The sequence below is a fragment of the Macaca fascicularis genome, chromosome 14 (assembly GCF_037993035.2).
Source record: "Macaca fascicularis isolate 582-1 chromosome 14, T2T-MFA8v1.1".
In the NCBI taxonomy this organism is placed as follows: Eukaryota; Metazoa; Chordata; class Mammalia; order Primates; family Cercopithecidae; genus Macaca; species Macaca fascicularis.
In genome coordinates this window covers 2,857,471-2,879,050 of record NC_088388.1, presented here as the reverse complement: position 1 = coordinate 2,879,050, position 21,580 = coordinate 2,857,471, and the positions used below count along the sequence as shown (strand labels likewise).

The window sequence follows — 21,580 nt, the reverse complement described above, 5'->3', positions numbered from 1 at the left end:
GGTAGGTGTACCATTGACTGGAAGAAAGGAAAGAATGTTACTGTCAAAACCATCAAGAAAAAGCAGAAGCATAAGGGTCGAGGCACTGTTAGAACAATTACGAAACAAGTACCCAATGAGTCCTTTTTCAACTTCTTCAATCCACTGAAAGGCAAGTCTGTTGGTGGTTAATATTCATTATGTACTTGTATAAAATAATTTTGGTCACCTGATAGATTCCTAACACCCAGAGACTTTAGTCCTGTTCTTTCAGGCAAGTGTGGTCAGTAGGGGCACATTGCTGTGTCCCAGGCTGTTCTGTTGGTGCGCTGGCAAGTTTATTGTGGCGGGCAGAGGTAGCTAGGACAGTAAGAGTATGATTGTCATCTTCTGCAGGAAAGGGAAGAGCTTTGCTCTGCTTGGCTGCAGCCCAGGCAAAAACTTGTAGTTCTGTTTTAATAAAACTGAATGGAGTGTTTGCACCTGGGCTGCTTCCTTACCTGAAGCACCCTTCTCCACCAGTTGGCATTTCTGCCCCTCTGTTATGTCTGTTTTGCACCCCCCAGAGACCACTCCCAGCCTGGGAGAGCTGCTGGGTTTGCTCTCCAGGTACCCGTTACTGCTGTACGCTGGTTCTAGTTGTGCCGCTTTTGGATCATCTGCTTAGTCCCCCTTTTCTCATAATTTTATTTTATGCACAGTTTGATAGAAGTTTTTGGAATTTATATGTTGTGAGAAACAAGTAGTTGGGACTTTCAGTTTTGAAAAACATTGGCAGAATCACAGCTTGGAAGCTGCTTCCATTTATTTATTTGTTTATTTAAATTTTCCTAAGTGGTAAAATAAAGAGGAGACCTTTGAACTAGTAAAGACTGACCAGTTGATTTTGAGAGTAAATTACTTGGGATTTTTCATATAATTTCCTAATCATGAGAGAATGTGAAGTTCAAACTACTTGTCAGTGTTAAAATATCCATATTCTCTTTAGTTTCCATGAACAAAAACATAATTTGAAGTGAAGAGATGCCATCCCCTGCTGCAGATAATCAGTTAGTGTTTGTATGTGGGGCCACAGGGTGGCTCTCTTCTCCAATCTGAGTGTTTAATTTTTTTGATTTTGTCTCTGAGCTTAGCACCCTTATTTATCAAGCTATCCTTCAGAGTTCAGTTCGTTATTTTAATTGTGGTGCCTATTTTCTGCAATTAGACTTTGAATATAGAAGATACAAATATATAGGGTTTGGGGAATGAGAGCAGTCATAAAATTAGGTATCACATTTCATGTTCTTTTGCAAGATTCCCTTTAGACATTTGAGTTGGGCATATTGGAGATTGTGAATTCACCGTGAAGCAGGGGGCTTTACTTTCTGGAATCACTGACTTTTTGTAGGAAGTTTTCTTAAAACTGATTTAAAAATAATTTTTTGTTGGGCGAGGTAGCTCACGCCTGTAATCCCAGCACTTTGGGAGGCCGAGGTGGGTGGATCACGAGGTCAGGAGATTGAGACCATCCTGGCTAACATGGTGAAACCCCGTCTTTACTAAAAATACAAAAAATCAGCCAGGTGTGGTGGCGGGCACCTGTAGTCCCAGCTACTGGGGAGGCTGAGGCAGGGGAATGGCGTGAACCCAGGGGGCAGAACTTGCTGTGAGCCGAGATTGTGCCACTGCACTCTAGCCTGGGAGACAGAGCAAGACTCCGCCTAAAATAATAATAATAATAATAATTTTTAGGATAAAAATGGAGTTGAAAGTGGACTCAAGGGAATTTTTAAGTGTTTTTTTTTTTGTTGTAGGTTCTAAAACTTTTATGTGGTATGGTTGCACAACTCTAAAGTTAACACACTGAAAGTCATAAAGTTGTACATTTAGAGTGTATGCCTTTTGTGGTATGTAAATCCCATCAATAAAGCCACTTTTAAAGTAATCAAACACATAATACCATATGGTAAGTGCTATGAAAAAAATTGAGGGGAGGCCGAGACGGGTGGATCACGAGCTCAGGAGATCGAGACCATCCTGGCGAACACCGTGAAACCCCGTCTCTACTAAAAAATACAAAAAACTAGCCGGGCGAGGTGGCGGGCGCCTGTAGTCCCAGCTACTCGGGAGGCTGAGGCAGGAGAATGGCGTAAACCCGGGAGGCGGAGCTTGCAGTGAGCTGAGATCCGGCCACTGTACTCTAGCCCGGGCTACAGAGCGAGACTCCGTCTCAAAAAAAAAAAAAAAGAAAAAAAAAAAGAAAAAAATTGAGGATGGGCAGGGAGTAGGTAATGGGGTAGTGAAGGAACAGACAAAATGAACTCCTGTGGTATGAAGTGAAGGAGGCATTAGCTAGTGAGTCCAGCTCTGTCTTTGTCCTTAAAGCTACAAAGCCAGTCCAGAAGTATGAGTGCTGAGAATCCTTGTGCTGATTCATGACCCCGGCCAGAGTGCCCTGGGGAGCATGCTGCTCCAGCGTTTAGACACCCAGCCATGCCCCTAACCCATGTCTTAAACCCCCGGGTGATGCTGGCACACCGAGGCTTGGGAGCTTTGCCTTGCTCATGGGTGGTGTTTACACACCCAACGCTCGTGTCTCAGCAGCAAACAGCAAGTGCTGCCAGGGTTGTGGTCGCTTAATGGGAAGAGAGACTCAGAAGAGCCCAGTGAAGATTGAAAAGGCAGGTATGAGACTAAGTAGAGTAAACATTCAACTCCTGATGAAGGTCAGGGTCTTGTAGTAAATGTCTCTAAAATCAGGGGGTTGGATCGTGTACCATTTGAATGTTGCATGGCTTCATTGAGTGTGGTTAGAAGTCCCTGTCTGTCTTGGTGTGCTTAGCTCATCCAAGCATCAGCTTTCACTGAGGAGCTGCGCCACTCTACGGGGGCACTGGTGGGCATTTCAGCACTCTCCAGTTAGAAATGCAGTTTCTGCCTCGCCGAGATGCAGTGCCTTAGTAACACTTACAGCTTATAAGGCTTAAGGACTTTCTCTTTCTCTCCTGCACCATCATGTATAGTTCTGCAGGACATGAGTTAAATTTCTCCATAAAGCACAAATGCACTGAATGGCCACATGGCCATAGCCTAGGGGCTGTTTGCCTTTCCTCCTGTTAATATATTAACCCTCTCAAAATGATTTTCTCAAGCTTGAGTGCCAGCCCATGGCACGTGATGGAGGAGAGGGGAGGGGGGCATAGAGGCACTCAGGCCAGCTTCAGAAGTGGTGGATGGAGCTTGCGACGATGTCTGTCAGGAGATGCAAGGCTTTGGGGATTTCTAGTTTAAACCTCAAGGTGAAAAATGTTACATTTTGTCTACCAGCACAACTTACTCCTGTGTGGGCTTTAAAATTCTGGGACTTGTCACTGTAACTTAAATATGTTTTGTCTTTTTTTTTTTTTTCCTAGCATCCGGGGATGGAGAATCACTGGTAAGATTTGTTGTTACTAGTCTGATTTTGCTGTTGAAGTTTCTCCTGAGTGAATGTCTACTTGTCTGCTTGTTTAAAAAAGTCCAGTCCTGGCCGGGCGCGGTAGCTCAAGCCTGTAATCCCAGCACTTTGGGAGGCCGAGACGGGCGGATCACGAGGTCAGGAGATCGAGACCATCCTGGCTAACACAGTGAAACCCCGTCTCTACTAAAAAATACAAAAAACTAGCCGGGCGAGGTGGCGGGCGCCTGTAGTCCCAGCGGGCTGAGGCAGGAGAATGGCGTAGACCCGGGAGGCGGAGCTTGCGGTGAGCTGAGATCCGGCCACTGCACTCCAGCCTGGGCGACAGAGCGAGACTCCGTCTCCAAAAAAAAAAAAATAAATAAATAAATAAAAAGTCCAGTCCTGGCTGTGTATGGACTGCGTATGCCTGTAATCTTAATGCTTTGGGAGGCTGAGGTGGAAGGACTGCGTGAGTCCGGGAGTTTGAGACCAGCCTGGGCAACATAGCACAGCCCCATCTCTACAAAAAATTAAAATCAAATAAATTAACTGGCCGAACACAGTGACTCACACCTGTAATCCCTGCATTTTGGGAGGCCAAGGTGGGTGGATCACCAGAGGTCAGGAGTTCAAACCAGTCTGGCCAACATGGTGAAACCCCGTTTCTGCTTAAAATACACACACACACACACACACACACACACACACACACACACACACACACAGAAATTAGCTGGACATGTTGGCAGTGCCTATAATCTCAGCTACTTGGGAGGCTGAAGCAGGAGAATCACTTGAACCCGAGAGGAGGAGGTTGCAGTGAGCTGAGATCGCACCACTGTATTCCATCGGGTGACAGAGGGAGACTCCGTCTCAAAAGATAAAATAATTAATTAGCTGGACGTGGTAGTGCACTGTGTAGTTCCAGGGTCACTGGGGCCCAGGAGCTTGAGGCTATAGTGAGCTGTGATTGCACCACTGCACTCCAACCTGGGTGATAGAAAAGTAAAAGTACGTGTTTCATATGTTGGTTTCAGTAGCAAACGTGTAGTGCTTTAATACTGCCCGTTCCCCATGTGTGAGACTCTGATACCCCCTACTCTGAGTGAGACCTTTGGACAGGTGATGGAGCTGTGAGGCCCTCAATTCCCACTTGCTCTGCCATTTTGCTTCAGTAGCTCTTTAAAGCTACTTGCAGTTGTTTTAAAAGGGCTTTGAGTATCTAGTGGCTGTCCCCTAGCAGTGCAGGAGTTTGGTGTTTTAAGTCAAGTAAATCATAAGTGAGGGGCTGAGGTTTAGCTGAGGGTGGTGAAGCAAATGTTTTTATCCCATTAAAATGAGTTAACACGTGGGTTTTTCCTCCTCAGGATGAAGATTCTGAATTCACATTAGCCTCTGATTTTGAAATTGGACACTTTTTCCGTGAGCGGATAGTCCCGCGGGCTGTGCTGTACTTCACTGGGGAGGCCATAGAGGATGATGACAATGTATGAGGCTCGGGGAAGGGGGGCTTCCACCTGGGTGCTTATCTCTGTTGGTGCAGAGTGGCCCTGAATTGTGGCTTGGGAAACCCCCATGCCTAATCTTTTTATGACATCATCAGTCAGATACGTAGTCTAAGCTGCTGTCCTTGTTGTGGGGGGAATATACTTGAAGAGGAGAGGTCTGAGGAACAGAGCAGAAAAAGCAGGTGTCTGTGAGGCAGTTTCAGAGATGATTGCCAGTTTCCTATGTGAGCCCTGCCTAGTGATTCAACAGTATTCTCTAAAAACCTAAGCTTCAGGGTACTTCTGAACATGGGGAAAATCTCTTTCATGGAGGTCTGACCACAGCAAACATTTATTGACAGTGGACTCATGCTAGCCTGTATTTCATCAACCCAAAAGAAATAGAAATTCCTGAACTTCTGTCTAATTAGGTAAAAAGGAAAAAGACCCATGCTCCCAAGAAAACAACAAGATTGCATGTCACTTTCCTTTCTGGGCTTGAGGGAAGCCAGCTCTTCCACGGTCAGAACTTGCGGGCACACAGCCCGTGCACCGCTCAGAAACTCCCATCCTCACCAAGGTTCAGGCAGCTTCAAGTCTTCTTGATCTGTGGAAAATAAAGTTTTGTTTTATAGAATGTTACTGGAAGTGTGTTCTAGATGACATTCTCTTGCTTGTGGAGCTCTTAGGTTTTGTGGCTGCGCTAAGTTTCTTTTCTTAGAAGGGCTGGCCTGTTGGGGCTTCAGACAGGGCAGCAAGAGCCTAGGTGGGTTCAAGGGCCTTAGCCCCCTGTGGCAGTAAAGACCAACATCTCCTCACACTTCTCCCATTGTACTGAGTTCCACCAGTGGGGAGAACAGGCCAGCGTGCTCTTTGTCAGCTGTTAGGTCTTAGACTGTTCGTTTAACTTCTAAAACTCAACTTGCTGGCTCATCCCTAGGCTGGGAGGTGATTGTAGGTCAGGGAACATGGACAGTCAGGTAGCTGCCAAGACATAGTTTTACGGATTCTAGACCAGCACTTTCCAATAGAACTTCCTCTGTTGATGGAACTATCCTCTGCCTGCTTGGTGCAGCGCAGTAGAACTGACCACTTGAGGACTTGAAATAAAATATGGCTGCTGTGACTGAGGAACTGAACATTTCATTTACATTAGTTTAAGTTTAAATAGTGAGCTAAGGGCTAGTGGCTACACATTGGAAAGCTTATCTCAAACTTTTTTGATCATACACCCATCAGTTTAAAAGACTTGAATATGCATGTGTGCTATTTGTTTACTTATATGCGATGTCTGTACTACTGGTGAGCACTGTGCCACATTTGCTTATAGTAAATGTGTATTTCATTCATAATATGTTCAGCACAGGTACTACTGATAAGCAGTGTCATTTAGAGGCTAGAAGTGCCAGCTCAGATTAGACTGCTTAGACTCACATCCCCACTCTCCCCCTTAGTAGTTCCACCACCTCCTTAAGCTTCAGTTTCCTCAGCTATAAGTAGAGCTCATGGTGAAGACTGATTACTTGTTAAGCCCTTAACATGGCACCTGAACATAGCCCTTAACATAGCACCTGGCACAGAGCAATGACACAGTAAGTGTTGGCATAAAAAGTCCCACCTGCCCAGGTGGGTGATGCATCTGGAGCAGCCCCTGTGCACAGCCCCTCAAGGGCGAAATGCTGTCCTTAGAGCTTTGGAATAGGCCCTGGAGCCTGCTGGAGGCCCATTGGGATCTGACCTGAAATGGAAGATTATTAAGAAGTCTTTCCCTGTCTGATGCCAGTTAGGATCCTTAGAGCGAAAGGGCGCTGCACTGTGGTCACGTCTCATCCTGGCTGCTGCGTGGTGCCAGGAGGCTGTGCAAACTGTGTGAACTCCACACCAGCACAGTAAGATCCTTCTAAGTTCCACTGAAGTTGGCTCTAAGGAATACATGGTGTGAGCTCAACAAAAAGGGAAATGTTGATAAATGAAACTGCATTTTCAGTGTACTACCCTGGTTATGCAACCAGTAGTGATAAGATGGTTTTGCTTTTAATGTAAGTTTCATGTTTGAAACTTGATTTTCAGTCTGACCAATGATGTCTTTGGATGTAGGAGAAACTGATTCAAGACAATTGACTAATGTTGGAGGTTCACTTTTGAGCACCTTAGTGTTTAAAGATTAAACACCAAAGTTTTAATATATTTCTACTAAGTTTTTTTTTCCCTTTGTGTGAGATGTAAAATGATACCCAGGTTCCTGTATCCAATAACATTATGCTACTGGTTAGATCAGCCTTGTAAAAATTTAAGGAAAGCAAATTCATTGGTTTACAAAAATCTTTTCCTGTGTGCCTGCTCCTTGTGTGAGAACACTCAGGGCAGAGCTGTGGTGCCAGGTTCCCAACTGTGTCCAGTGTACAGCCTGGCTGACCAGCTTCCTATCCTATTCCTTGTTTTGCGTGACTTTCAATTTCCTGGCATGCTTTTAAAATGCATTGCACACAAGCAAATGACTCCTCAGCCAAGCGAGGCCCAGCAGGCAGCGTGGCTGAACTTTCTGCTCTTCTTAGGCTTGATCAGTGAGTCATTTGATGGGACTGGTGTCTCCGGCAGGCTGCTGTCATGTTTTGTGAACTTAAAAATGTTTTTCTGTGTTTTTCCAGTTTGAAGAAGGTGAAGAAGGAGAAGAGGAGGTAAGAGACAGGTTTATGCAGTGCCACTTACCTCCCTGAAGTTGTTTTTTTGGCTTTCTCTGCTTGAAGGTTATGGACTCACAGGGCTGTGGTGCACCCATTTTTTGTGATGCTGTCTTTGACTCTAACAGTGTTCTTAAAACACTAAGCAGAAATGCATAGCAAATGCTGTGACAGTTTTTGACCCTGCAGTTGGCTTATGAAAATGTATCTTAGAAAATAATCATTTAACAAAATCTACTTTTTCAGAATTGTGTTTCTTTTAGGGCTATCTGTGAGAATAAAAAGATACCTAGAAATAATTCTAAGTGTCCAGAGGAAGTGATGAGTCACTTGTGGGTAGCAGTAATTGATTTCCGTCTAAGGCAGTGTATTGCTCCGTGTGTTTGTGGATTGTGAACGCCACAAGAGTTTAAATCTTGTCATTCCAGCTAATTCTCACTTTTTAAATATAGGAATTAGAAGGTGACGAGGAGGGAGAAGACGAGGATGATGCAGAAATTAACCCCAAGGTTGGTAACTTTGGGGCCACCCAGACCTACTTATTATGCTACACTCTTAGACTTTTAAAAATGTTCCCCACTTTGAGGCAGTAGTGTCAACAGTATTCATTGTTCCCTAATTAGAAAGTTTAAAATGTGTCAGAAGAATACTGGAATGATTATTCAGGCACTGTGTATATAATTTGAGTGTTGAGTGTACATATTCAGTGGAAGCTTTTCCAGCTATCTCAGGCTGTGTCTTAGTTACGTAGACTCCTCAGTGGAGCACCTTGACTTTCCCAATGTTTCATTCTTTTAAGGTAAGGTAATGATTTAACTGACAACATAAACTTTTCTTTGCGCGTGTTTGGAAAAGGTGCAAAGAAGGGACTTGGGGGCTCTTTTTGTTAAGGAGCAGAATAATGGGGTTGTGGGCATCATTTGACAGTTGCAGTTGAGCTGGGCATGCCCAGATGGTGTGTCTAGATATCTCATCTGTCTCAGATAATTTAAAATATATTGGGAAGGTTTACTAAAGAAAACTGAGTTGGAAATGAGTGGACAACCCCATTAATTTTACCTGCAAATTTAGATTTTTATTTGTGGTCTCAGAGTAACTTAAGGTACTTTGACCATTTGACACATTTTAAAATCAGAACTGCTTAAATGTCATCCTACAGCTGTCATAAGAGTTTCCTCTCATAAAACATGAAATGTGTAGTTCCCTTGCCTCTTAAAATTAAGTATATTATGGGCTGTCAGAATACTGTTACCTGGTGTTTTTGTAATGTGTCTCTGTCCGACTAGATGTTTTTTGCTTGTTTTTACCCTTGTTTTTGGAGTGTGCACTAAGCTGTCAGTGTGATATCCTGGCTCTGTCATCAGTTGGTTGAAACCAGCTATTCCCATGAATGCGTGTTCACAGTTGTGGTTCCTTCAGGGAAGGGATGGGAGAAGAGCTTTTAAAACTTTTTTGAGAATGTGTCTTATAAAGACTACTCTGGGAATAATATGCTCATGGAAATGTTCATCTTCTAAAGGTCGGCCTGTTGATGTGGGGGTCTCTGTGCTGAAAGTGTGCCTGTGCTCAGCACCATGGTGGTGGGCGGTGAGGGCGGTAGGAGATCAAGGCCTGGGTCTGCCTTGCGTGGATCACAGTGTAGGGACAGGGAAGATGAGGGCTGTCAGTCAGCCAGTGAACAACGCTGGGGGAATAAATGCTGCCCATCACTGCTCTGCAGGGTGTCTGATGGACCCAAGGGCCACGTGTGTTTATTGGGCCATGTTTCCACCTTGTGGGCGCTGAATGGACACTTTCAAGGTTGCAGTTGTAAAGCAAGGACTGGGGGCAATTGGCAGGGCCACCTCCTCAGACTCTGCGCACAGCTGCCTGTCCTTGTTGTACTTGTCTCTCCCCCTCTCTATATTCTGTGCCTCGGCGTCTCTTTTCCTCCCCTCTGTTGTTTGTTCTGCTTCCTTCTGTCACCTTGGAGAACCTTGAGTCTCCTTTCACATCCCAGGTTTCTAAAAGAGCATTCTCACCAGCCATTATAGAGAACATGACGTGGTGGATTACAGGCTAACACACCATGAGACCGCTGATAGGTTTTGTTGGCTGGGGGAGAAAGGACTAAAAACATATACAGGCTAATGGTGTGAATGAAGTTCAGAGACGGCCGGGCATGTGTGGCCGGGATAAGGCCAAGCCTGCTATCCCTGTCACGTGCACCTTCCAAAGAGATGGGCAGTGTTAGAGTCTGTGCAAGCAAAAGAAAACAAGGAAGGAAGGGAGGTTTTAGTATTGGGGGCAGTCTGATCAAAGCGAAAATCATGCTTCTGCCCATTTTGAAAGTATGATCTGGTGTTGAAGTTGTTCACCCCGAGTTCAGTATCTTGCAGCCCTTTTGTATCATGAGAAATTGTGGCCGTTGCCTCCTGTATAATTTTGTGCATTTCATTTTCTTTCATGCTGACAGTTCCTTTCAATTTTTTTCCCCATTTAGGTGTAATTTTTGTCTGTTAATCATTCATACGTTTCTAGGTAAGGTGGAATTCCATTCATACCTAACTTCCAAACTTCTGATCTATACTTTATACAATGCATTGTTTTGACTTTGAATAAAGAGGGAGTTGCTGTCCAGGCACACTCACTGTGTCACAGGTTTGACATAGAGCTTTCTGAAGAACACTGTTTTTGTACAGATGTCTGTTACATGTACTTTTAAAATCAACGAACCAAACCTAGATTTGGTCCCTGCTTTCTGAGCCCAGTGTTTCTTGCTAACCAAGTAGCAAAGATGTAACTTGGGTGTTATTTTCATTGCTGATGGTACTGCTTTCCAGCAAGAGGGCCCTGGATGGTTAGCAGTCTGCAGGGGGGCGCACACAGGCCACCATAAGGAAGCAGTCCTTGCAGAGCGCATAGCACACTGGGCCCAGCTGTGCTCAGAACACATACTGTGGCAGTTGAAATCAGCCCACTGTCACTACCAGCACGTGTCTGTTGAAATCTACACTTTTTGAATTCATGTTCTGTGCAGACCAATAGATACACAGAGGAGTAACAGCTTTTACTGTGCCAGCATTTTTTATCTGCAATGTTAACTGGCATCTGTTTTGGTGTCAGCAGTAAAAAGTACTGTTGTGAGGTTGGCGGAGAATTCTCTAATTGAATGAAGCAAGAACCAGTTGTAGATTAAAACGAGTGTCAGTAATCCTGGAAGCTCTTTCCCACCCCCCACTTTCTTCAGTCCCTGTAGCTCTGCCCTGTCCTGGAATGGCTGACAGGAGGCCGTAAGTAGACAGAGGCCCTTGTCCGTGACGAGACCCGTTCACTCGTGGCACTCGTGGGATGTTGTGGGAGAAAGCAGAGAGGTGGGAACAAGAGGTGCCGTGAGAAATCCCACGATCGTAGCAGGGCCTCTGCATGCCGGGGTATGTAGGCACTCCGATTTTAAGGGTCTCATCATGGAACGGCAGCATGATCCTGGCAGCCCATAGACCAGATGTCCTTGAGGTCTTAGCACCACTGCCTCCCTGTCTTCCTCATGTAGGCTGCTTTCATGGGAAACTGATGCGTACATAGGGTAGATGCAGCGCTTGGAACGATTTTGTTTTCCAGGGCCAGGTTTGAGAATTTGCCTGTATGTTTAAAATTATGTCTAGCTGCCGTTAATTCCCGTTGTCCCCTTATGTCTGAAGAACTTAGCCACTCCTGTTCCACCTGTACCCTCACCCACTCCTCCCATGCCACCAGCTCTTTTGAAGAGAATCCTCGGTGCATGCCACCTGTCCGTATTTCAGCATGTGTCCCTGGAAGAGAAGGGCAGGGTGCAACCCCGAGGAGTGTCACCCTGAGGCCACTGCCTCTTCAGCCATAGAGCTCTGGGCACTTGGGGCTTCTTCACCAGGGCAGCTGTGGTCGAGTGTGTTTTAGTGGCATGTCTTTGTTGCCTTTCTCAGGTCGAGTGTTATCTGTTAAAACCTCACCTTTTAAATGGTCCCATGAGACATGAGATTTTTTTCCTATTAGTTGGTACCTTTTAAAATGCCAGCTCCCCCTCCCTTGATAATCTTAGCATCGATTAATGACCCAACCATCATTAAAATCTATGACATGAGATAAAGGATGCTTCAGTTTAGGAGTTTAGGTGCAGTTTTGTTTTTTTGTTTCTTTGTTTTTGTTTTTGGCAGGTATCACAGGCTGAAAACAATTGGTGTCTCATATGTAAAATTCACTTCTAAAACTGTCAGTCACTTGCAGAAGCTCCAGCGTGCTGTGTGAGCACCAAAGCCTGGCAGGGGTGGGCCACGTGCTGCCTTCCTGCCCAGAGGGGGCTGTGCCCTCAGGCACGGGGGAGGCAGCTCTTCCCAGAGCCAGGTGCCTGGCCCACTCCCCTCCAACAAGGCACTGGGTCATGACACCAGTCTTGAGAGTCTGTTCTATGTGGACTCTTCCCTCTAGAAGTCTTTACCCAGGATATTGGTTTTATTTAGGACAGATGAGTACTACGTTCTCATGGTTGAAAATGCCTGTTACTTCATTTCTGCAACTTAGGATAATTTAGATTTATTTCTGGTTGAGCATTCCAAATCTGGAATCCTCCCGTGAGCATTTTCTTTGTCTTGGGTTCCAGATTTTGGAGTGTCTCAGATTTGGGATTTGGGATGCTCAATCTGTGGTAGGATAAATTATAACCATCCTGGCTAACACGGTGAAACCCCGTCTCTACTAAAAAATACAAAAAACTAGCCAGGCGAGGTGGCGGGCGCCTGTAGTCCCAGCTACTCGGGAGGCTGAGGCAGGAGAATGGCGTGAACCCGGGGGGCGGAGCTTGCAGTGAGCTGAGATCCAGCCACTACATTCCAGCCTAGGCAACAGAGCAAGACTCCGTCTCAAAAAAAAAAAAAATTAAAAAAAAAAAATAAAATCCTGTGTATGACATGACATAGTATTTGCATAACTTAAATGCACATAAAGATGGAGTCTGTTACCAGCCCCAGTCTTCCCCGTCCCTGCACAGCTCCTTTACTGACCTCCCATTTTCTAGGCATGTCCCTTGGTGGAGGCACACTGCTTTGTCCCACTCCTCCCCTCACTGTGCCTGCCCGGGGCGCGCTGCATCCCCCACACTCTTAAGGCCAGTGGCTCAGTGCCCTTGGCTAGTACACTGGGCCACCTTCAGTTTATCCTTGAATGTCAGATTGACAGGTCTCAGTTGATCTTTTTGGTGAGGGTTTTTGGTCAGTGTCATTTTGTCTCAGCCAGGCTCTTTAGGCAGCCTGTGGGGTGGCTGAGATTGGGAGCTTAGACCAGGGTTCAAGGTTATTGATTTTTTTTTTTCATCTTTTATACATATCTTTTTGACTATCCCTTAAATGTGATTTCCCGAAGAATGAACTGTAGCCTCAGCTTATACCATGGAAGATGTCAGTTATGTTAACCCAGCTTATACCATGGAAGATGTCATCTGTGGTTACCCAGGGGTCTTTCTGCCCCATACAGTCCAAGTTCTTGGGTTCCATAGGCACGCTGGATTAAGAGCAGTTTGTAATCTTGGCCAGAAATCACAGGTTATAGGTCCATGAAGTTACTAGCTCAGGAGCATTAGCAAGATCATGTCATATTTCTTAGGCTATTGTTGGCCTCCACACAAATTCATGGAGTTGCTGGATGTGGTTTAAAGAGTACAAGATCTCTGTGTTAGATAATATTGGAGTTAATCCATTCCTCTGGGAGGGGAATCGTGTCCCGGATGCTGTTACTGGAAGGATAGCATTCCCCCTTGGTGAGATTGTTAAGAGAGTGAGTGACAGATGGAGCTCTTGGGAGTGGCAGCCCGTCATTTGTTGGTGCAGTACAGACCACCAGAGAGGATGGATCTGCTGGGGCACAACCTGGTAGTACAAAGAGCAGGAACCTGCTAGAGGAGAGATTTGCTGTCCATGAGCGCCAAGGGTCCGGCCTACCCTGAGACAGATGTGCCCTTGAGAAATGAGGACTGTCGGCACCAAGAGGGGTTGCCTCTGCGGTGGCCTTCCTGGGTGGAGCTGCCCATGTTGAGCGCACTGTGCTCTGTGTGGGCAGGAGTGCCGGCTGCTTCCCAGCCCTTTAATGGGCAGCCTCCTGGAGCTTCACCACCCCAAGGAGCCGCAGAACCCTCCTGCCGAACATGACATGAATTTGAATGCTTCAAGGCATAGCTTTAAAAACAAAAAAAGCAGCCCTGCTTTGACTGTGCAGGGGTAGGGGGAGTTAGCTTTGTTCTTGTCACTATTTTTAAAAGTATATTTGCAGTAACCATTTTTTTCAATGAGAATGAACTCATTCAGTCTTGGCTTTCGTTGTTGATTGGAGCTAATTGGTGAATGGAGCTGGCTTTGTTCTCTACAAGCCTTGTCTTTTTCGTTGACAGAAGGAACCCAGCCAGCCGGCGGAATGCAAGCAGCAGTAGGAAGCGGAGGCGGGTGCCTGGCAGACCGACTGTCGGGACTCCAGGCCTGTGGGCGGGGCCCCGGTCCTTGCCGCAGCACAATCCCGTCGACAGAGCTTACTCCATCTAACTCGTTTTCAAGTGCATGATTTTCACTTTCACTTTTCCTTTTTCCTTATTATTTTGCTTAACTTGTACAGTGGCAACTGAAATGCATTTCAGAAATAGGAGGTTTCGTCCAGCACCCTCTGCAGCCTTGGTGCCTGTAGCTCTGGACTTGCCTGGGCCCTGTGGGAGGGCCCCATAGATCACATCGGGGTGGGGGGGGTCACTTGGCAAAAAGGGCCGAGGTCTGATGTGGTTCCCAGGATCTAGAACCTCTCCCGCCCTCCTGCAGTTGGACTGAATTCTTCCCTTTCATTCGAAGAAACCCACTTGCTGTTTCCAGCTGCTTAATCTGCCGAGTGTGCAGCCTGCGTCACCTGTTACATGCTAATCATCTCAGAAGGGCTGTGTAGAGTAGCTGTGTTCTTCTTAGGATGTTGCTTCTTGATTTTCTTTTTTTAAGGGGTGGGTCAGGGTTGTGACACACCAGCCCAGGCAAGAGCTGCTGCGGGTCACCTCATATTTATTTATCCCTTCTTGCCTGTGAGGACTGCGGCCTTTCGCTGTCACTCGTCCTTACCATTTCTGAACCACCTTGGTGACCTGAGCGGGAAGAGGTGCCACTTCCTAGCAGGAGCAAGGCCTGTGCGGAAGAAACGCTGCTCCTTGCCACCAGGGCTGAAGACGCGAGCCCGTCCTCGTGACGCAGGCGCCGCCGCCCTGCTGCCGGAGCCGGGCTTCGGCGGTCTTCTCCAGTGAGGGGCTGGGCTGGGAAGTCCTGCGTTTCAGTTGAGCGTATGAGCGTCAAGTCCTGCTTTCTCAGTAGCCCCATTGCTGGGCCCCACCATTCATCCTGTCTGAAGGTCCTGGGTTTGGTGTGACCGGTTGGCGGCTGGTGGGTGGGATTTCCAAGTGGGGGACGGCACTTTCCAGCAGCCTGGGGATGGCCGTGTCCACACCGACCAGGCCTGTGGAGAGTGCTCAGCCTAACCTTAGAACACATTTGTAACTGAATACAGTGTTTTCAATTTGTACAGAATAGTTAGAATATTCTATTAAAGTTGTGAAACATGGAGTCAGCACTGTGCCATGTCGTTCTTTGTAGGGGAATGTGGTGGGGAAGCAGGTGGGTGCCATCTGCTCCCCTCCGGCGGCTCCTATGTGCTGTACAGCCTGTTGGACTCTGTTGAGCCCTGGGTATTGGTGGCTCCAAGACTGGTTGTACAGTTTACTTCTGAGGCCTTGAAAGCTCAGTTTGAGGCAGAGGCTGCTGTAGCCGCCCCCACTACACCTTAGTCACTGCTGTATGTAGGCAGCTTCACTGTGGGCCCAGGGGAAGACCGTTCCCTCCCCCAGGAGGGGATCATTTCTCAGAGTTAGTGGGACTGTGCCTTGTCGATCCAGAAGGCTCCAAGAGCAGAACTTCCTGATAAAGCCCATATTAGGTCTGTCTGCTCTCTGAAGCGCTTCCCGGTGTGTCTTCCATCCACAGTGAGAGGAGGCACTCCACTCAAACACCTGCCGCACTGGCGCTTCTTGACCTGACTGTGGGAATCCCAGCCTTGGCAGCGCTGACTGGTGAATGAAACTCCGTCATGAGAAGGCAGCCATGGAGCTGGCTCATTGCTCCCCACATGGCTGGCCCTGCCCTGCCGCCTCCAGCTCACCCGTGGGCTGCCTTCTCCCTGGGAGCAGCAGGAAGGGGAGGTGCAGGCTGGGAAGTGAATGTCCTTCCAGCATACCCCCAAGGGCTGTGGAGCCTGATGTCTGTGCTTCCTGCACCCGTTCCTCCGTCCCCATCCTTTGAAGTACCTGGGGGAGCTTGGTCTCAGGCTCCCCAGCCTCAGGGTGGCCCCATGGGTGAGCAGCACCCTGGCCTTACTTGGTCTGCCCAGGGTCAGACCCCATAATCCAAAGGGCAGGTGCCATTTTGCAGTGACCCCCCCATCAGCTGGGGAGATGAGAGCCCTGCACACTGTCCTGTCCACTGGTTGCCCAACGTGCCTTTTAGGAAGGGCTCTACAGGCTTGTGGAGTGCCCCTCACTACCTAGCTGGGTGGTTTTAGATCAGATTTGCACAAATGGGGAAAAGGGGATGTTAACATTGTGGTTTCTGGGGATGGGGGTATCTGGATTTTCCCTTTTGAGTAAGAAGTGTGTGAGGACCCTGCACCCACCTGCCGTGCATCCTTCACAGAGCTGGGTTCTTGTGTCCCCCACTGAGTCTGACTCTTGGGAGTGCATGGTTCGTGGATGCTGCCCAGTTCCAAGGACATCATCTGGGTGCAGGACCTCAACATGAAGCCCGGGGAGCTGTGCAGGCCTGAGGGTGCAGGTGCCTGGTTTCCCCCAAGACCTCAGCACCTGGCCTCTGTCACCCCTGCATGGCCGCTGTCCTGCCTGCTTCCCAGGGTCTCAGGAAAGGGAAGGTCATTCTCCAGTGGCCAGGGAGCCCAGGAACCATCCCAGGCCCAGGCCATTGTCAGCTCCGGGACCTCAGCCATGAGTGGTCACAGAAAGTTGCTGAGTGGTTGAGAGGTTTGCCCAGAGCCACCATCTGGAAGGCAGCTGGGAAGTGGGGGCTTGTGGTGGCCACCCGGCCTGGCCTGGGTGAAGGGTGGCTGCTTCCCTTCTGGTCCTGGGGGCCAGGGGGTGCCGCCATAGAACCTCAGCTCTGCTAGCCGGGCCCCTCCTTTGTCCCTGCTGAGCCCCCTGCTGGGGAGGCAGACATTGACTGTCCAGCCCCACCCCAGCCCCTGCCCTCCCTGTGGCTGTTCACCCTGTGCGGGAACTGAGACTCAAAATGAGTGGCGCTGAGGTCAGGGCAGGAGTTTGGGGAGCAGCCCAGGAGATGGGAGGTGGGGCCTAGGGCACCCCCCTGCACAGGTGGCTGAGACATTTCTGTCGACTGCCATCACACGGGTGCTTCTGGGCAAGGAGCGAAAGAACCCACACAGCAAGGAGTCAGGCACGGAAGACGGCCTCTGGAGGGCCCCAGTTCTGTTTGATTCTAGAGCCTGCAAAGCTACAGTGCCGGTGACTGCCTGTGAGGGATCTGGGGCGGGGGGATTGACCAAGGAACCCTTTGGAGGGATGGAAGTGATTACACAGGTATATACTGCTGTCAGAATTTTTGAGTTACCTCAAAAATGGGTATATTAGGTTGTTATGTAAGTTAGTCCTCAATGAAGCTCAGCTTTTTTTTTTTTTTTTTTTTTTTTTTTTTTTTTTTGAGACGGAGACTCGCTCTTGCCCAGGCTGGAGTATGAGTACAGTGGCATGATTTCAGCTCACTGCAATCTCTACCTCCCGGGTTCAAGCGATTCTCCTGCCTCAGCCTCCCAAGTAGCTGGGATTACAGGCATGTACCACCATGCCTGGCTAGATTTTGTATTTTTAGTAGAGATGAGGTTTCACCATGTTGGCCAGGCTGGTCTTGAACTCCTGACCTTGGGTGAACCACCCACTTGGCCTCCCAAATTGCTGGGATTACAGATGTGAACCACCATGCCCAGCCTGAAGCTCAGTTTTCAAAAGTCCCCAAAACAGGGTGATTCCACTTAAAATTCTGCTTTTTCCCTTGAGTCAGGAGCTGTGACCCCAGAACCTGACGGCTGCTGCTTTCCCCGGCAGGGTCACCTGGGACCCTCTTCCACAGCTGCCTGGCATGTGGGTCTGCGGGTGGTGTGTCCCCCAGGTCGCCCTACCTGGCCAGTCTGCTCTCTAGGCTCATGGCCCCCGTTTATGTGGAGCTGGGACCAAGCCGACATCCCACCCTGCTCCTGTCCTGCTGCCCAGCAAACCTCTCCATCCCCAAGGGGCCACCCAGGGGGCCAGAGCCCCCTTCCCCAAGTCCCAGGTCCAGGGCTTCCTGCCACCCCACCCATGTTGTCCCTCTCTCGAAATGCCCCAGGCTGCCCCCAACCCCATCACTGGACAGGCTGAGTCAGCCTGGGCTGCCAGGATCCAAGCTTGCCCCTAAGGTGGGAGGCAGCCAGGGTGAGTAGGTGGAGCCCCTGGCCTCTGCCTGGCTCATCCAGGCACACCTTGATATTACTGACCTCTGACCTGCCCCTGCTGGGTCCTTGGCTTGCCTGGCTCTGAGTCAGGACTCAGGGCTGGGCAACCAGGGAGCAACAGAGGAACAGCCGGGGGCAGCGGTGGGAGAAGTGACCATCCCAGACTCAGCCAACCACAGCTGCAGTGCCCTGAGGGAGCCCTGGGCCTGCGGAAGGGGTTGCTGTGTGCAGAAGCCTGTGGCTCCCCGCCAGCCAGCCCGACCTGGCCACAGCCTGGCATGGACTTCGGCCTCTGCCCCAAAGCCCTCAGAACAGGTGCCTTCCCAGGTTCCTTCTGCTGGAGCAGGCACCTCCTCCCCAACCTGCCCCAGGGAGCATCTTCGTGTGGAGTCGGGGGCCCTGGGGACCCCAGGCCCAGCTGTTTTGGCCACACCCACCAGGAGACACTGGCAAGCAGTTCTCCCCCAACAGCAGGGCCTCCTGGAAGGACGCCTCCTGAGGCTGGCCCTGGTTGAATTTCTGATGCTCTGAATTTGGTGAGGGTTTCCAGGCACCTCATGCGCCTGGGACCTTCCCAATTTAAGAGACAGACCCGAGGCTCAGGACAGAAGCCAGGGCCCAGCTCTTGCAGGGTGAGGCCTGGATGCCTCCTGCTGAGGCCAGGTCACCTTGGTGTGCCTGAGGGAGGCCCCGCCTGCCAGGCTGTCCCCAAGGTGCCAATCACTGGCCCATCCTGGCTATGCTGACTCACAGCTCTCCGAAGGCGGCAGCCGGATGTTACTTACCATGACAACCCAACAGCCTGGCCCAGCCCAGCCCAGGAGAAACGGGGCAGCTACAGCTGTGTCCAGGACCCCACTCAGGGCAGACCCACAGGTCACCCTTGTCGGGCTCCTCAAGAGGTCTGTGGTGTCCACCAAGTTTCCAAATCTCCCTAGGTCTCAATTTCTGTATCTGGGACATGGGGAGAAGTCTCACCTCCTCAGAACCCAGACCCTGGGCATGGCAGGGCTGCCCACACCAGCCCTCACCAGTGCCTGCCTGGCTGGTAGCTAGTTGGAGGAGGGAGGACAGTGCCTCACCGAGCAAGGCGGGTACAGGGTCAGGAGGACAAGAGGGAGCGCCTGGAGATGGGACTTCAGGCACAGGCGCTGGTCGGAGTTGCTAGGGTCTGCTGCCCCCCGCCTGGGGGCCGCCAGTGAGGGCCTGAGGCGATCCCTGGGTCTCAACCTGCCCCTTTTCAGCAGGTGCTGCCCTCCCCAAGGACCAGAACACCAAACCTTACATGGGGACCCTTCCTCGTCATCTGGGGGCTCCAGGCGTTCCTTGGCTTGCAGCCACTTCCCTCCGATCTCTGCCTCTGTCTCACGTGGCCTCCTCCCCTCATGCCTGCTTCTCGGCAGCTCTCCCTGGTGAGGCCCACCTGGGTAGTCCAGGGGAGGCTCCTGCTCTCAGGGGCCTTGCCTCTATCACACTCTAGCCACTAAGGTCATATTCACCCTTTTGCCATCAAAGGTCACATTCATGGGTTTTGGGGAGTAGAACATGGATATATCTTATTGGGGGCCACCATTCAGCCCACGAAAGGGGCCTTTCAAACAGACCAAAGCACATGAAAAGGGGAACAGACAGCTGCGCCAAAGGCCACGGACACCCAGAGAGATGGTTGCCCCCACCCCAGGAATAGAGAAATGTGTGGGAAGACAAGACCTCAGTTTTTGACCACCAGATTGTTTTTGGGGTTTTTGTTTGTCTTTGTTTTGGTTTGGTTTTTTGTTTGTTTTTTTGAGACAGGGTCTCACTCTATGGCCCAGGCTGGAGTGCAGTGGCACTTTCTCAGCTCGCTGCAACCTCCGACTCCCAGGGTGAAGCAATTCTCCTGCCTCAGCCTCCTGAGTAGCTGGGATTATAGGTGCATGCCACTGCACTAGGCTAATTTTTTCTATTCTTAGTAGAGACAGGGTTTCACCATCTGGGCCAGGCTGGTCTCAAATTCCTGAACTCAAGTAATCCACTCGCCTTGGCCTCCCAAAGTGCTGGATTACAGGCGTGACTCATTGCCCCCAGCCCAGATTGACCCTTTTATTTTTATTTTTTTTAAGTACAGAGTGCCCACCATTGGCCTGGCCATGGGGAGATTGACATTGCAGCCTTCAGGGGAGAGGGTGAATAGGAACAGCCCCACTGGTGGGCCATCTTGGCAGTTACCACACATCTGAAGGCCCCACTAGCACAGCAGTGCCACGTCTGGTGTCCAGGAAGGCAGTGCCGTGTATGATGACAGCAACAGGGGACCTAGCCCAAGCCCATCCATCACAAGGGGTGGCTGAGACATGGAGGATTCCAGAGGATGAGGGCTGGGGTGGGGGGTTCCTGGGAAATGGCCCAGACACAGGAAGAGACACAACCTCATACCCCCACATGCATGGATATTCATATGTAAATGCATTTTTAAAACTAGTAAAAGGCACATCACAAGTTACATTCTTAACCATTTTTAAAGTGCACAGTTCAGTGTGCTTATGCTTAGGCATATTCACACTGAGCAAATTCACACTAAGAGTATTCACACTGAACATATTCACACCGAGCATATTCACACCGACCATATTCACACCAAGCATATTCACATGGAGCACATTCACACTGAGCATATTTGTACTAAGCATACTCACACCGAGCATATTCACACCAAGCATATTCACACTGTTGTGCAGCTGCCATCAGCATCCGCCCCCACAATTTCTCATCTCTCCAAATGGAAACTGTGTCCCCATTAAACACTCCCCATTGTCCTCTCCAGCCCCTGGCACCTGCCCTCCTGCCTTCTGTCTCAGAATCTGATGACTCCTGGGACCTCGTACATGTGGAATCATTCAGTACTTGTCCTTTTGTGTCTGGCTTACTTCACTCAGCACAGTGTCCTCAGAGTCCATCCATGTTGTAGCTTATGTTAGAATTCCCTTCCATTTTTTTTTTAAATTTAATTTTAATTTTTATTTTTGAGATGGAGTTTCACTCTTGTTGCCCAGGCTGGTGTGCAATGGCACAATCTTGACTCACCGCAACCTCCACCTCCTGGGTTCAAGTGATTCTCCTGCCTCAGCCTCCTGAGTAGCTGGGATTACAGGCATGCACCACCACGCCCAGCTAATTTTTCAGGTGATCCACTTGCCTTGGCCTCCCAAAGTGCTGGGATTACAGGTGTGAGTCACACGCCTGGCCAGAATTCCCTTCCATTTTAAGGCTGTGACTATTGCAGTGTGTGGGTGGACCACATTGTGTGTGCCCATTGTCAGTGGACACTTGGTGGCTTCTACCTTTTGGCATGCTGCTGGGAATATGGGTGTGCATGGACCTCTCAGAGAGACTCTACTTTTAGTTATTGTGAGCATGTGAATGAGAAGAGCGGAATTGTGGGATCACAGAGCAATCCTATATTTAATTGTGAAAGGAGGCTGGGCACTGTGGCTCAC

The 21,580-nt window shown here is 49.2% G+C and overlaps 1 protein-coding gene across 17 annotated transcripts in view; it reads left to right on the top strand.

Moving 5' to 3' along the window:
• Positions 1-15,160, top strand: part of NAP1L4 (nucleosome assembly protein 1 like 4) — a 47,822-nt gene extending 32,662 nt beyond the window's left edge. For 9 of the 17 annotated variants that reach the window (XM_005576912.4, XM_045372351.2, XM_045372347.2 and 6 more), the window contains 6 exons: positions 6-151; positions 3,375-3,397; positions 4,768-4,887; positions 7,536-7,565; positions 8,021-8,077; positions 13,963-15,160. In XM_005576912.4, the coding sequence (XP_005576969.1) occupies positions 6-151; positions 3,375-3,397; positions 4,768-4,887; positions 7,536-7,565; positions 8,021-8,077; positions 13,963-14,001 (415 nt within the window). In that variant the 3' untranslated portion in view covers positions 14,002-15,160. Of the gene's footprint in view, positions 1-5; positions 152-3,374; positions 3,398-4,767; positions 4,888-7,535; positions 7,566-8,020; positions 8,078-10,050; positions 10,089-13,962 lie in introns of all 17 variants that reach the window. The other 8 variants (XM_065527800.1, XM_074012898.1, XM_074012895.1 and 5 more) reach the window with 3 other exon arrangements.
• Positions 15,161-21,580: the final 6,420 nt, after the last annotated feature.